General features: G+C 38.5%; 1 protein-coding gene across 1 annotated transcript in view; it reads left to right on the forward strand.

The window, feature by feature from the left end:
- Window positions 1–14,821, forward strand: part of KCNK1 (potassium two pore domain channel subfamily K member 1) — a 31,240-nt gene extending 16,419 nt beyond the window's left edge. Inside the window, exons 2-3 of the mRNA XM_059468851.1 lie at window positions 8,871–9,266; window positions 12,189–14,821. Coding sequence (XP_059324834.1) covers window positions 8,871–9,266; window positions 12,189–12,448 — 656 coding nt within the window. The 3' untranslated portion in view covers window positions 12,449–14,821. The remainder of the gene's footprint in view (window positions 1–8,870; window positions 9,267–12,188) is intronic.
- Window positions 14,822–15,297: the final 476 nt, after the last annotated feature.

Below are 15,297 nucleotides of genomic sequence, written 5' to 3' on the forward strand. Positions count from 1 at the left end.
CAAACACTCATAATAATCATCTCAGATGTGGGGGGAGATACTGATTTCTGTCCTTAATCTTATGTCTCCATTTGGTTCCTGTGCAGTGCAACCATCTGCTGTTATGCTGCTCTAGTAACAAGTCCTTCCTTGCACACACCCCTCCACATCTTAACTGCTGATATGGGAATTGCTTCATCATTAGCATCACTGCTGTAGGGTTGTGATGTTTTTCACTTACTTGCTGTGGGCAAATACTGTCTAAAACAGCAGTGAGTGTAAATGGACAAAATAGTACAGCTTGGTGCCATTTGCAATTCCCATCAGACTGTAGGTGTGCCTTTCCTTGCATGGTGGTGTGAGAGAGACAAAGGATGGTCTTTCTGATGACAGAAAATGAGAGTTGGGAAATACTAGCAATTTGTTTGGTTTGGCTCAGAGTTGTGTTTAGTGTCCCTTTAATTAACAGAGTGTTCTTGTGCTTTATCAGGTGACCTGGGGTTCAGGTAGCCTCACAGATATGTAATACTGTTGCTGTTCATCTTACTGAGCTATGATGGAAATTCAGAAACAATAACTGAAAGTCTTTCCTCCAGAAATCTGGAGCCCATCAGGGAAGTATGGGGAGCTGTGAAATTAAGCCAGTCTGGCATACCTCTGCTGTGGGTTACCATTGGAGGAGCTGATGTTAGGGAAGCACTGAATTCAGCTTCAAATTCTGAAGAGAGGTGAAGTCTGCCTATTTCTTGGCCCTCTGCTTGGGTTTAGATCAAGGGTGCACTACAGATGATTTTGACTTCCTGCTTTGGTTCAGGCTTGTGGAACAGTTTTGGAGCATGTAGACTGGACTTCTTTCTAATTAAACAACATGAAGCAGTAAAGAGTACCTCAGCTATTATTGGGCTTACAGTATTTGTGGACAGAGTAGAGTATATCTGAAGTAAACCCTGGCTTCCCTAAATATAATCTTGAATTTAGGTACATGCTACCAAGTGTTCTGCACTATGGATCAATACTTATTGTGCTACAATACTAATGTTAACAAGATGACCGTGTAATTTTTTTTGTTCCTTTTTTCCTATGCCTATACTTTGCATTCCAGTGGTCAAAATAATTGATTTTGGGCAGGAATTGGCAGATATCTGACCTCTTAAGTAATATGATCAAATACTACTTTTTTTCATATCTTTCAGATGTAAGATCTAAGCTCCTGTTGCAACCAAACTATTTTAATGTTCTAAAGTTTTGCTCACAAGCCCAATACAAAAACATTTTCTTTATCATGATATCTTACAGTTTCTCCTGCTGCCTTGCTGGTATGTGAAGAGTATCAAGATGATAATGTTTTGAATAGTAAATTACCATCTATAAATATGTAGTGTCCAGGAATCCTCCTGCACTGACTGCAGATTTTCTCTTGCTGATTGAAATGACAGCATGTATCTCTAGAAAAATGTAAATGATCTTACAATAGCAAAAAAGATACAGGACTTCTTGTTGTAAATAAATGGTTCAGTAATTTTTCTCTAGTTAAAAAAAATTATTGATACATAATGTATGGCCTTATTCTGATCCTACTTGTTTGACTCATTTGAAAAGACTTAAAGCACTTTCAGTTTTCATTGCATAATTAATGGGGGCAGGTGAGCCAGCAGCATGCCCAGATGCTGATGTTATACTGGGCTGCACCTGGAGTGCTGCCAGCAGGGGGGGAGATGATCCTCCCCCTCTACTCAGCACTGGTGAGGCCACTCCTGAAGGGCTGGCTCCCGTTCTGCACCCCCCAGTGCAAAAAAACCCAGAGAGCTGCTGGAGAGTCCATCCAAGAGCTACTAAGGGATGAAGGGACTGGAGCATCTCTCCTGTGAGGGTTGGGAGTGACTGGGAGTGCTGAGCATGGAGAAGAAAGGTTTTGTGGGGAGCTCACCAGTGTATATGAATACCTGAGAGAGTAAGTTAGGGACTAATATTGCAGGTGGCATATGGATGCTGCTGTGTTGCACACTGCCCCTGTCAGATCATTCTTTTCCACCTTTCCATTCATGTTCACTGGCTGGCTAGTATTTTTTTACTTAAGTTCAACATTTTGAGGACAAGGAGGTATTTTCATTCTGCTTTGGTAGCACAATAAGTATTAAATAACTGAATTATTACAGGATACAAAAATACTTTCACATTTGTTTTAGTTTAGTTTTAAAAAATTACATGTTAAATTCTATGGGCTTACTACATCTATCTAAAAATCATATATACACAAATTATTTGCTAAATTTTTAATGGATTTTTTTATATGGGTAATTATTTTCCACCAGAAGTGCCACTCTGTTCAAAGGTCAAAGTCAATGAGAGCCTTTGTTGTCTCTTCATGTAGGACTCCCCAGGAAGTCAGAGGTGGGATGGGCTTATTGCAGGAAGGCTTTTCAGACGACTGAGAACATATTCAGTAGGAAATTGGAAGTATTACTAGTCTTGCTTCCAGAGTAGTAGTATTTTGGATTTTTTGTATTATTATTAATTAATCCAAAGTAGTAATATTTTGGATTTTTTTATTATTATTACTGATCACCATGATTTCTGAATGAGGATATGTGGCATGTCCATACACAGTAAATCCATTTTCACACCACTTATTTAGGCCAATGCAGAATGTATAAGAACAGGAAGTGAACATCAGTGGTTTGCTAGCACTGGTACAAATCCACAGGCAGTTTAAACAATACTAAACATAAGACTGTAGAGTAACCTGTTCTTCTTCATATTAATATGAATAAAGTGTGAAAGTATCCCTTATCCTCATACAAACATTCTCCCCAGTTTGATTCATTAGCTTCCCCCTTTCCCAGCATCTGTGGATGTAGTTTCTTTGGGTAAGTGTAATATCGCTTCTTGTGCAGGAACAGACAAGGCAGATTTTGGATGCTTTGCAAGATAAAAATGTTCTGACATACAGCTGTTCTGGTAGACACTGGTTTTGAAACTGGCTTGGACCATAGAAGCAAATATATCCATGCCTTGTTTCTTTGGTTCAGATATTTCTGACAATCAGCCAAATTGCTCATATGAGTATTTATTTAGTATTTAGTATTTATTACTAAACTTACTGTGTTAAAAGCCATTTCAGCTTTTCTTGGTGCAGCAGGTGGCATTTGTGAGTTGATTATATGAACACAGTCCTTTCCACAGTCCAAACCTAGCTGCAGGACATTGATTCTGAAGAATTAGCAATCTTTGGCTTTGATAACTAGTGGCAGCAGAGAGCAGAAGGAATCAAAACCACATAGGAGATGCATGTAAATCAGTTGGAATCTCTTTAGAGTTTGGTTGCTTGGTTTGTACTTTTGGAAGAAGCCCCTTCATTCTAGAAATTGGCAAAACAAAACAATTCTATTCTGACAAGTGGTTGGGGTGAGATACTGCTGTGAAGATGTAATCTTCATGATTACATTAATTTAAATACTGTTTTACTACTTTTATTCTATTGAAGTTGAGGGGTATATTATTATTCAAGAGGGCTGGATCAGCACCATACTAAATCACCTCATCTTGAAGTCTAAATCACTTTTAAAATCATGCTTACTTGTGGGGTGTGAGAATGAACCTAATGACTGTTTTCTTTAGTGGCAAAACTGGTTTAAGAGGTTTTTGCCACACCCTTCATCACGTCTCTAATTGTGCCAGTGCAAGTCTTTGAGAGCTGCATAGTAAGCTTTTATTAGTGAAATGGACTAGGTTTCAAAATCTCCTCCTTCTCCTTCTCCTTCTCCTTCTCCTTCTCCTTCTCCTTCTCCTTCTCCTTCTCCTTCTCCTTCTCCTTCTCCTTCTCCTTCTCCTTCTCCTTCTCCTTCTCCTTCTCCTTCTCCTTCTCCTTCTCCTTCTCCTTCTCCTTCTCCTTCTCCTTCTCCTTCTCCTTCTCCTTCTCCTTCTCCTTCTCCTTCTCCATCCTGTCCTATTCTTCCCCTCCCTGATTATTTCATCAATTTTGGTTTACAGCACTTCTTCCTCTTCCTTCCTCTAATGCACACAAAGTCAGTTTCATTAACTCAACCGAGGAGATAGCAAAATGTAATTTCCAAATGGATTTCCTCTGCTTAGAAATGCCTGTCACAGTGGAATTTTTCCTCCTCATTTCTGCGATGTAGGGTGGCATATTTCAGCCTGGCTAGAAATCCAGGTTCCCTGGTTTGTTTAGCAAAACGGTGTTAGGGAACTTTTCCAGAGTGTTTCCAGTTTGGTGGCCCAATAAGTTTAACAATGAAATACATCTTTCTTCATAAAAGTAGGTCTCAAACTATTATTTTCTATAGCAAGGAAGAGCATAGCAGCAACCAGGGTGATCTCTCTTACTGCACAGATCTACCGTCACCTGACATTTCCTTTTCATCTTGGAAGATAATTGACCAGTTATAAAGAAGGATGTATTTCACTGTTAAACACAATGGAAAATGTCAAAGGCTTATAAAATGGAAGTCTAGAAATTATGTAAATATTGTCAATGACCATCTTCATCATACTCCAGTGAGTCATGTTATGCTTGGAATGAATTAAAGATTTTTGCATAACTTAAAAATACATAGTACGTGATGCACTTAATTTATTGGGGCATTTTGAGATTATGAGGTGATTTAAAGGTCTGACTTCTCTTCAAGGACACTGACTCAGACCAGCAAAGGGATGAGCACACTTGCTGTGTTACGCTGCGTGGTGTGATTCTGCCATCTGAATGGGTATGTTGGGGAGGACACTGGATGTGCTGAACATAACCCTCTCCATGCCCTGACAATCTCAGGTGCTGCGCAGGGCTGGTGGTGTTGCAGCAGGTCGCCTGGGGCCAGAGGGAGCTGTGGCTTGACAAAGCCTGTCGTAGAATGAATAGTACCTCTAAACTATGAATAGGCCGTGGAAGAGAGAGGCAGTGCTGCAACCTGGTACACACCTGTCAGGCTTCATCTCCATATAAAAAAATACCTTCATAAGGTATTTTTTAGCCTGTGAGAGGCTGGCTGGGGGAAGCTTTCTGTGGGCTGTAGCAGTTCTGTTTGTCTGTTACTTGCCTCACTTGATGTAAGATCCATCTCCACCATTCAAATATCCACCCTTTGGGGCATCATCTGGGCATTTGTGTGGAAGTCTAGGCTGGGTTATTACAACACAGAACCACGGCACCTCTGCAGTCTGGCACTAAATGCTCAATTTGGGGTCCTGAAAGACCTGTAAGACAGCCACTGCCTCTGAACACACAGAAGAGCTCGTTAATGAGCTACAGGAGAGACTGAACTATAAAGAGACAAAGCAGTGATGATACACAACTGCTTAGATTGGTCAAAGCAGTGCCTGAGAAGGATGGAAGGGAAAAACACCCCCTGCCAACAAGTGCCAAGCTAACAGAGGACAGAAGAGTGTGAAACGCTCAAAGCCAGTGCTAGGTTTGATACAGGCTGTAATGCATTGGAGACGTTGGAAGCTACCTAGAGACTCTGGAGAACAAAGTCCAATGGTGTGTATAAAAATGAAGGGAGAAAATATATCTAACCTGGAATATAATGGCCAATTCTATGTATTTACCTACAGAGTGATCTAACAGGAGCAATTAGTCACAGCTAAGACAGAAGACAAAATAACTGAAAGAGGAGCTTGCACAAGAGGGATACAACATACTGAGAAGTGTAGAAAAGTCATGACTGAGCCTTTTTAGAAAGATGTAAGAGCAGAATTCTAACTTGAAGTACAGCAAGAGGAAAATTCTTTTATTGAATACATCATTGACATGTATAACTCAGCACCAAAGTAAATGTAAAAAAATATAAGTATTTTAAATTATTTCTAAAAAGAAACACTTTTGTATGTATGTTTTCACTTTTGTGACAACCTTCAGAATTACATCAGAACTGCTAAAGACATTTTCTATATTTATATAAGCGTATAATAGTAGAAATCCTCCAAGCCATAAGAGATTTTTAAGGAAAAAATCCCCACATGTGAACAGAAGTGAAACTCAACTGTCAACATCTTGTGGAGTTTTGCTCTTTGTGTAATCAATCCAGTATGGTCCATCTCAACACATTGAGCTAGATAGATCATTGGTACTTATTGGGCAAATTTTGTTGGTCTTGGATGAATTCTTTAATTCTTTTCCTTTTTTTTTTTTTTTTTTTTGAGTGATATCCTTTATCTCTAGTGTCACTGTGAGTAGCAGTGCTTGGCCAAGTTTTCTGAGGGTTCGATTTTTCAAGGGTCAGTGCTTTTAAATGGGTGATTGTTATCCGATATTTTCATTATACGGTATGAAAATACAGCATTCAATAAATCTTGTTTTTTTCATAATCAGTAATACAGTTATCAGACAGGCTGCATTGATGATTTAATTCTGGTCAACCATAGCAAGTGCCCTGGATAGAATAAAAAAATACCTTTGTAAGTAGTGCCCTTTTCTCATAGCAAAAATAATACCTTAGGATTGCAACTGTAATACTCCTGATCATGGTTGTTTCCACTGAAAAAGGAGAATGGGCACACACCTCCCTGAAGGGGACGCAGTCTGAAGTACAAACAGGTGCAGGAGCAGAGATGGGAAGCAAAGGAGCACAAGTGTCTGAAACCAGACAGTGGAGTATCTTGGGCCTTGGATCTGTAATTTCCTCTCTTTTAAAGTGTAGCTGTGTTGGTTTGGGGTGTTTTAATGACTTTTGTACAGTGATAACTAAGATTATAGGCAACTTTCTTGACACTCAAGATTGTCAAGAAAAGTTACATAAAAGCATTTGCAGACTGGGAAAAAATAGAAATCCTTTTCTTCTCCACTTGTCATAGCCTGAGATATGTAAAGGTAGCAGAGTAGGAGAAGTTGTTAGTTCTTGAAGGACTGGTTTGTTCATTCCCCTGGGGAATGTCACAGGTGGTGTTCCTTGTAGAAGTGTGTTGGGCTTGTGCTGTTTGACTTATTTCTAAATGCCTGGAAGAGGGAAACAACTAAGTTTACTAAATACACAACATTAATCAAGGCAGTAAGGATGGTGGAAGAGCCCGATGGTAACTGGGCAGTAATGTGTCACATGAAAATGAGTGTGGATAAAATCATGCTCAGTCATAGTTTCAAACATTAAGTGATGGGATATGCCCTGATGGATGTAAGATCCAAGACTTCTGATAGACAGAGCCAAGAAGGCCTCAGCTTGGCAGTAGTCAGAAATGCCAGTCAAACCTCCAGCATTATTAGGCACAGAGTAGAATAGTTGTCTACAATTTCATAAATCTGATTGAACTGCTCTGTGCAGTTCTGATCCTCTTATCTCAAAGCAGATAAACAGAAGGTGAGCAGGAAAAAAGCCATTAATTAATACAATTTACCAGGGCTCAAAAGACTGAGCTTGGGTAAATTATTCATAATATCATTAAAATTCAAGTACAACTGAAATTTCCTGTTGGGTTAGCTAACACAGAGAAATTACACCTCATGTGTTTCTTCTACAAGACTTTGAACATGGTAGTGATAAGACATTTTGCCTGTCTCTCATTGTCTGGAGGTGTCTTTGTACATCTTAAGAAAAGGAAATGTTATTTTTAATTTACTCCTCTGGAAAAATTAAAAAGTAATGATTCTATTATTAAATCCATCAAAGTAGAGAAGAAATCTCTTTTGTTCGTATAAAACTTGAAGGGACTTGCAGTGCAGCCAGTTTCACAGGAGAGCAGGTAGAGAGTTCTCAGGAGGCCTCAGGGAATGTCTGCCTGGTCTAGTGCTGCACTGGGCAGACTGGGGTGGTGCAGAGTGCACTTCAGAAATGAGAAGCAGCATAACCCTGAATTCACTGTGTGTTCTGCCTGGGCTGCTCAAGATAGCTAGTTGCAGTAGCTCTGGAAAATGCCTTGCTGTACAGCAGTAATATAAGGCAAATGAGCTGGCTGATCTGGGGCTGCAGAATTGGGAGGGCCTGTCTGCACTTGCTTGGTTTGATATCAGTGTGAAGGGTGCCCAAACTAAATTCCAAGAGATTTCCTTTTCTTAGCTGCAATGAAAACAAAATACTTCTTTTTCTTTTTTCTTTTCTTGGTTGGCAAACAGAAGAAAGCATTCCTGGTTTATGTTGGATTTGCTGTTCCCTTCTGTGATGATGACTCACATTTAGAACCAAATTCTGTCTGTCAGAGTGTACTTTGGCAGCATGGCCACTTGCACTGGGTACAATTGCACAGGTTTGTGACATTGGGATTGCTTGCACTAGCAGGGGATCTATTCCTGTACTCTGAATGCAACACTATTCATCCTCCTGGTGTCTAAATGGTGAGGCAGAAGTCTAGCCACAGTGGCTAAATCCTTGGAGTTTTGCTGTGAAAAATGTTTGTTCTCCTTTTCGATGCCTTTTAATAGATTATAATCTGTGGAGGCATGGAATTAGATAGCTCTGAATGTCAATTATAGTACTTCTATGTAATTTAATTGATTTTCACAAAAGGTGTTGGAATGTGTTACTACTGTAGATGTAGGAGGATTTTTCTGAAGTGTGTATTGTTCCAGTTTACAAGGTGGGTAGAAAAGTTACATCACTTTGTAAAACTAAATAAAAAGTTGAGCAGGAAAACCCAGAATCAAATACAAATTTCCTGGCATAAGCTTCCACTCCTGACTAGGCCTTACTTCCTTCTCTGAAATAAGCATGTATACAATGATGATCACAATTTTGAAATACAAAAATATTTGCGTTTACTTGCTCGTGGCTACTACTGAGTTTTGTTTGCCTGCTTAAAACAGACCATTGAACAGCATTTGTCAAGAGTAGCAGAATCCAGAATTACTGATAGTGCATCTTATTCTTCTCACTCAATACAGCCCATATCAGGCTGGCAGCTGAGCTCCTATCTTTCACTCAGCTCATGCCTGCTGTGCTTTGTTGCAGGTTATGGACACACGGTGCCTTTATCTGATGGGGGAAAGGCCTTCTGCATCATCTACTCGGTCATCGGGATCCCGTTCACGCTGCTGTTCCTGACGGCCGTGGTGCAGCGCATCATCGTGTACGTCACGCGGCGCCCCGTGCTCTACTTCCACATCCACTGGGGCTTCTCCAAGCAGGTCGTTGCAATCATCCATGCCATGGTCCTCGGCTTCATCACTGTCTCCTGCTTCTTCTTAATCCCAGCAGCAATATTTTCTGTCCTGGAAGATGACTGGAATTTTTTGGAGTCATTTTATTTTTGTTTCATTTCCCTGAGCACCATTGGTCTCGGTGACTATGTGCCAGGAGAAGGCTACAATCAAAAATTCCGGGAGCTGTATAAAATTGGAATTACATGTAAGTGTCAAACTAACCAGCTAAGTAAAAAGCATTTTATATTAAAAATAAAAAAAATCAACATCAAACTGACAATCAGACTTCTCCTCTCCATCCTGTGAATAGCGATGCTTTGTCAGCTAGCAAACTGGGCAATAATTTAGGTAGCTCTGTAAAGAGGAAACTGTTAAGTAAGGTCAGTGTTTATAGTTAAGGAAGAAAAAGCTAAAACAGGAATTCCATTTTTCTAATCATAGATATTTACTCTCTTATTAATAGTAGAAAAAAAAGCCCTCATGTAATTGTTACTAAAACAGTTGAGAGCATCTTGGGCTAACATTTCAGTGCATCACAGAGCCAAGACGATCCAGTAACCTAAGGCCATCCCATAAGGTTAGATGACAGGTGGACAGAAATTAGTCAAGAAGCCATGGAAAACGGGGAGGAATTTCAAAGCTTCTGACTCCAGTTGTAACAGAAGGTAGCTGAAGCTGGCACTGGTACATACCAGCTGGCAAAATGCACAAGTAGACTGAGATGGTAGAAAAGAAAGATTGTGAATGCTAAATTTAAATTGTTTCATTATATTTGACACAGAAGAAATCATAATGATCAGTGATTTTAAGAAAGTGAAGATTTTAAGAAGAAAATTACCTTTATTTTGGTATTCTGAGTAAATGTATGCTGAGGGCAATATTTTCCAGCGACAGTGTTTTGAAACATGGCAGTTTCTCATACAGCTTCAACCTGAGCAGTCTTTGGGTCATCAGAGACATCAGTTAAAAGATCTAAACACCCAAAGCAGGCCTTTCCTGTCAGGTTCTTTTCTTAGGCTGGTCTTCATTAAACTATGCTTCTGTGCATGATCCAGCAATCATGATGTAGGCAAAGAATCTGTTAACTTGGTTTTGTGTTTTACCTGAAGAGGTTTTTTCATTCTGTGAAGAAGGGCCTTGAACTAGCCAACAGAACACTTTGTTTTATTATCCTGCCAGCCCTGTTGCTGTTGCAGATTTCCTCCTCTCCCTGTTATGTTTATCTTATGAATGGTATTTTTAAATTATTAACCTGCTGATCTGCAGAGTTGATTTGGGGATGCTAAGTGGTGAAGTGAATGGAAAGTCACACATGGCAAAGGCCTTGTTACAGGCTTGCTGTTCTGAAAACTCAAAATCTGAAGAAAACATTATGGCTCAGGTTAAAGCTTTTTCAAGCTGTACAACAATTAGGAAGTAAATTGCAGGAAATATTAAAGAAAATACTAAAAGGAAAAGGAAAAAGTAGCTTTTAGGCAAAGTTATGACCTTAGAATATCTAATTTCAATAGATTTTAAGTTTGTAACTTTTAAATTATTATTTTTCCTTTCATGTGAGCAATTCAAGGAACCAGTGTTTTCTCCTGAACCTAAATTTTGTATAAGATATTTTGGACTTCTTCATCAGAAAATGCTTAATGAGTACTACAGGCTTTTCAAGAATTTTTAGAAGAGCACAAGTCCTGTTCTAAATCAAGTGACAGTCACTGGACTGAGTCTCAGAGATAATTACAAATTCTTAGTGCAGATTTATAGATGCTTTTCAATTGATATAGCTTTGTCATTCTTCCTTGTGTTAATGCATAGCTCCCATTTGATGTTATGACATAAAGTTTAAAATAAATTAATAAATTTTAGCTGTGGTGCTGATTTAGATGAGTATTCAGTATTAAAAAATTGATTAATGGTTCTTCTGAAAGGAAAAGGAGAGTGTTCCTGCCAGTGAATAATCTGTAACTACAGGTGAGATATTTATGCCTTTAGGGAACAGAACAGTGACCATATGGAAATTATAATCATTAATCTGTGTTGATTTCTCAGCACACTTGTGTTGAAAAATGTCCAGTGTGCAGCCCTTGGACGAGTGCATTCTGCTAATAGTTATAGACTTAGCTTCTGCTTCATTTACTTTATTGAAATGATAAAATAAATAAGTAGTCATGCTCCTCATTGAACTGTAATGATCAGAAGTAGGGATCTAATGAATTACTGAGGTTAATAAATATCATTTTAAGACCTTCCTTTAAACTATACACATTTATGGAGAATTAAAAAAAAAAAGAGCTCAGTGTACTACTGGTCATAGAAATCTCCATTTCCAAAAGTCTCTGTCTATGAGAGCTGACTATTCTAAAACTCAGTCAATCAGTACATGGCTAAAGTAATCTGTAATACATTTTAGATAAGACTTCCAGGTTTTGGGTAATCTGTGTACCTCAGTAAAACATTGCAAATGCACCCAAAAGATGGAGTAGCTGTGTCAGGTTTTTCAAATTCCAGGAGTAATTTTACAATAATTTTTCATTTTGGTTTTATTGGGTTTGTACACATTCCTAGTTGCTTTGTTTTTCCAGGTATTTCAGGGTGTTGTATGTCTAATAATTTTAGAGGAAAATAATTACAAAGTTTTCATGAGGTAGTAAGTGATTTTTCCTGCTAAACTGATACGAATAACCAATAACCATAATTAGCTCCCATATTTTTACTTCTGCTTGTAATATATAGGAATATTGTGATAAAAGTTTATTTCCCATGTTTTGATCAAAATCTTTTGAAGGCCACTTAATCATTAACGTCCTAGGTAAGTAAGGGAGTGTGCATGTTGTAAATTTTTATTATTACAGTTTTTTAAATGCCTTTACATACACTTTTTTCTCACACAGTTGTAAGGGATTTGAAGCCACTAGTATTACTCTTTCTGTTTATGTCGGGTCTTCTAGTTGTAGAATTAGTAAAGGAAAAAAACCAAGGATATCACAGTTCAAAGCTCTGAAATTATGCCATAAAGAAAATTAACATAATGGTCAGAGATGACAGGGGTGAGAAAAGTCACAAGTTCGAAACTGGTCCAGCCCTACCTGGTTTGCTAATATAATTAATTTTTAAAATTTTTTTTTTTTGCACTCAGGTTATCTGTTGATGGGCCTTATCGCAATGTTGGTGGTTCTTGAGACTTTCTGTGAACTCCATGAACTCAAAAAGTTTAGAAAGTTGTTTTATGTGAAGAAGGACAAGGAAGAGGACCAAGTGCATATAATGGAACATGACCAGCTCTCCTTCTCTTCCATCTCAGACCAAGCAGCCTCCATGAAGGACGATCAGAAGGCAAACGAGCCTTTTGTGAATTCCCAGTCCCCAACTTCCAATGACAGCTCTCTAAACAATTAATACACGGGTATCCATACCAGTGTTTTGGTGCATTTATGCTACTTACCATAAGAAATAGAAAGCCTCATATTTTTTTCTCAAATTATAAAAGCTGGAAGACTGTGCTACTTTAACAAGGATTTATCACTTCTGACATAGAAAAGACTTCTGGGGAAAAATGTGGGAGCCACCCTGGGAAGAGGGAATAAATGTAAGATGTGGCTGGGAACATAAGGCCATTTTGGTTGAGGGATAAGGATTTAGGTGTACCACATTCAGAGATGCCAGAGAGAAAGGCTTGCACAAGCAACTTTGTTGAACATCTTTAGGAGACTAGGCCTTCACTGATATCCAGCTCATTGAGTTAAATGCCCCATCTTGCAACTGGTTGACAGCAGATTTTGGGATGTGCACTTACAATAGTCACAGTTTTAATCCAATAGCTAGGACCTTAATCTGGAAAACATTTTCAGAGCAATATCTCTAGATCTGGTGGAGGGGGGAATATCTAGGTCATCCCTCTATTACCCAGTAACTTGTAGGTGTAAGCAATTATTCCAGGAGGTGTAAGCAATTATTCCAGGAAGGAAAAAATAATACTGCAATCCCTCATTTGCCCATGCCATTTACATCTTAATTTCCTACTTCTTTAAAAGGGCCTCCAATCACCAGAAAAATGTTGTCCTGAAGAAAGTGTGCCTTGGGTCTTCCGTGCTGCTTGTTTTTTGTATGAAATACTTTTCTGAGAGATACCAAAAGCGACTCAAAGCTCTGGATGAGGTGACATGGTAGGGAAGGAAGACAGATGCACTTCGGTCTTCCGAAATGGGCAGGAGTGGGTATTTAGCTGCATGGAATGGAATGAAAACAAGTCAACAGATGCCACGCGTGACTGGCACAGTCATGTGCTTGTGGCATTCTGCTAAGAGATGGCTGAAACCTGCTCAGCAGAAGGACTCAGTGCTGTTCCTCCCACAGTCCAGCCCAGTGTGTGCTCTGCTGAGCTGGTGGGTGCACGGAGGAACAGAAACAGCATCACCTTGAACAGAGCTCCTGTTTCTTCTTTTGCTTTTCTAACTGGTACTCGGAACACTTTGGAGGAGAAGGGAATGTTTCAGGGCAAAACAATTTTTCAGTTTTTCGTATGGCAAGAAAAAAGGAAAAATGTCACATTTGGTTCGGATGGAACCGAATTTTTTTCCCCTTGGGAAAAGTCACTAAAAAGTCAAGATCTTGCTCAACTTCTGAAGCTGGAACCTCTTTGACTGTAACAGCAGAGGTGTTTTAGTCCAGCTACCAGTCACTGTGCTGAATGCAGGGATCTCAGAGTGAATTTCAGTGAGCATGAGACAAGATTTAAGTGGTTTTAGTACTTTCTCTTCTGGCCTTAAGAATCTTATGATAGGGGAATCCTGATAATGCTTTGCAGTGAACAAAAGATCTGGAGCACAAATAGCCATAATAGGACAGCCTCCCACATAGGAACAGTGTAGAGGAGAGCCTTTTACCTGCAGTGCAAGCATGCCAGATTGCCTGTAATTTGGCTTTTAGTGTTTAGAGCTGAATAATAATTTACTGTAAAGAAAACAAATGCAGCGTGTCTAGATTTAGCGCACGTGGGAAAAATACTTGAAAGTAAATAACCCAAAATATACTGTTTGAGCTTAATTATAGCTAGCATCAAACAATTTTTTATATCTTTACTGGAAAAACTTACTTTGTGGTTAAATCAGCTGAAAGTCTTCAATTGAAATTTATATTTGTAGAAAATCAGAGCTAAAGGTTATGGTTGTTTTGAGTTTTATAGTTTAGGTGAGAGCATATTGTGTTTGCATGTTCCCAGGAAAGTGGCTATTTTTATACTGCTTAGGTTAACAGAGTTCTATTTATAATGAATGTTAACCAATATATATGTACATATATACATAAATATATTTATATACTGTACATATATCATAAATCACCAGAGTCTAACAGACTTAGGAAAAGCATTTTAGATAATTTTTTCCCCTAGTCTCCTCTTTATACAGTCAATATTTGAAAACTATGGCATTAAAATGACACTGACATAAAATTATGAGTACTGTACTATAAGAAACATTTATACTATTTTTTTTTCCGTGGGACTTTATTGATTGTTTTCAGTTCCTTAAAATTCAAAATTTCTTTTAATTTCCATGTAATATTAAGCTCTAAAGGATATGCACAGATGTTAAATGATATACAAAGTTACTTTTGCAGCGTGTACACAAATGCAAAATGTAGACACGTGAAATGAAAGCACAGAATTCAAAGCAGAAGCGATAAACTAAGCAGTATACTGTGATTGTAGGTTAATATTTGTTATTTTAAAATTAAATAAAAAATCTGGCTTTTGCCTGCCTGCACTATGAAGTGGGAGTATTTTCTTTAGTGGCATGTGTGCCTTGAAGAAATCCTGTCTGCGTTTGTGCATCCTTTAGTTAGCCTTCTTCAGCTCAGGGAGGCTCTGTAAAGTGTTGTACCTAACCTTGATATTAATTGTGGCTTAGTATTGTTATTCCTTGAAAAAAAGAAAAAAAAAAGAAGAGCAATCCAAGGTATGTTTGGTTTTGTTTCAGAGGCTGACTGATTATAGCAAATAAAAAAAGTGACATAGCATTTATCCTGTCCTTATGAACCAACTGCTCCAATTTGAGAAATCTGAAAAACTGGTGAAAATAATGGCCCTCGTTTCATACAGCTTTTACATCTTCACATAAAGCCAGCATGTAAGATGAATTGAAACTGGAATCCAGATCAGAAGGAGAAAGATTATCATGCAAGAACTTCAGTATAAAGTGCATCCCTTACCTGGAGGCAAACTGTGAAGCAGGTGCATGTAAACCCAG

Source organism: Ammospiza nelsoni, chromosome 3, assembly GCF_027579445.1.
Source record: "Ammospiza nelsoni isolate bAmmNel1 chromosome 3, bAmmNel1.pri, whole genome shotgun sequence".
Classification (NCBI taxonomy): Eukaryota; Metazoa; Chordata; class Aves; order Passeriformes; family Passerellidae; genus Ammospiza; species Ammospiza nelsoni.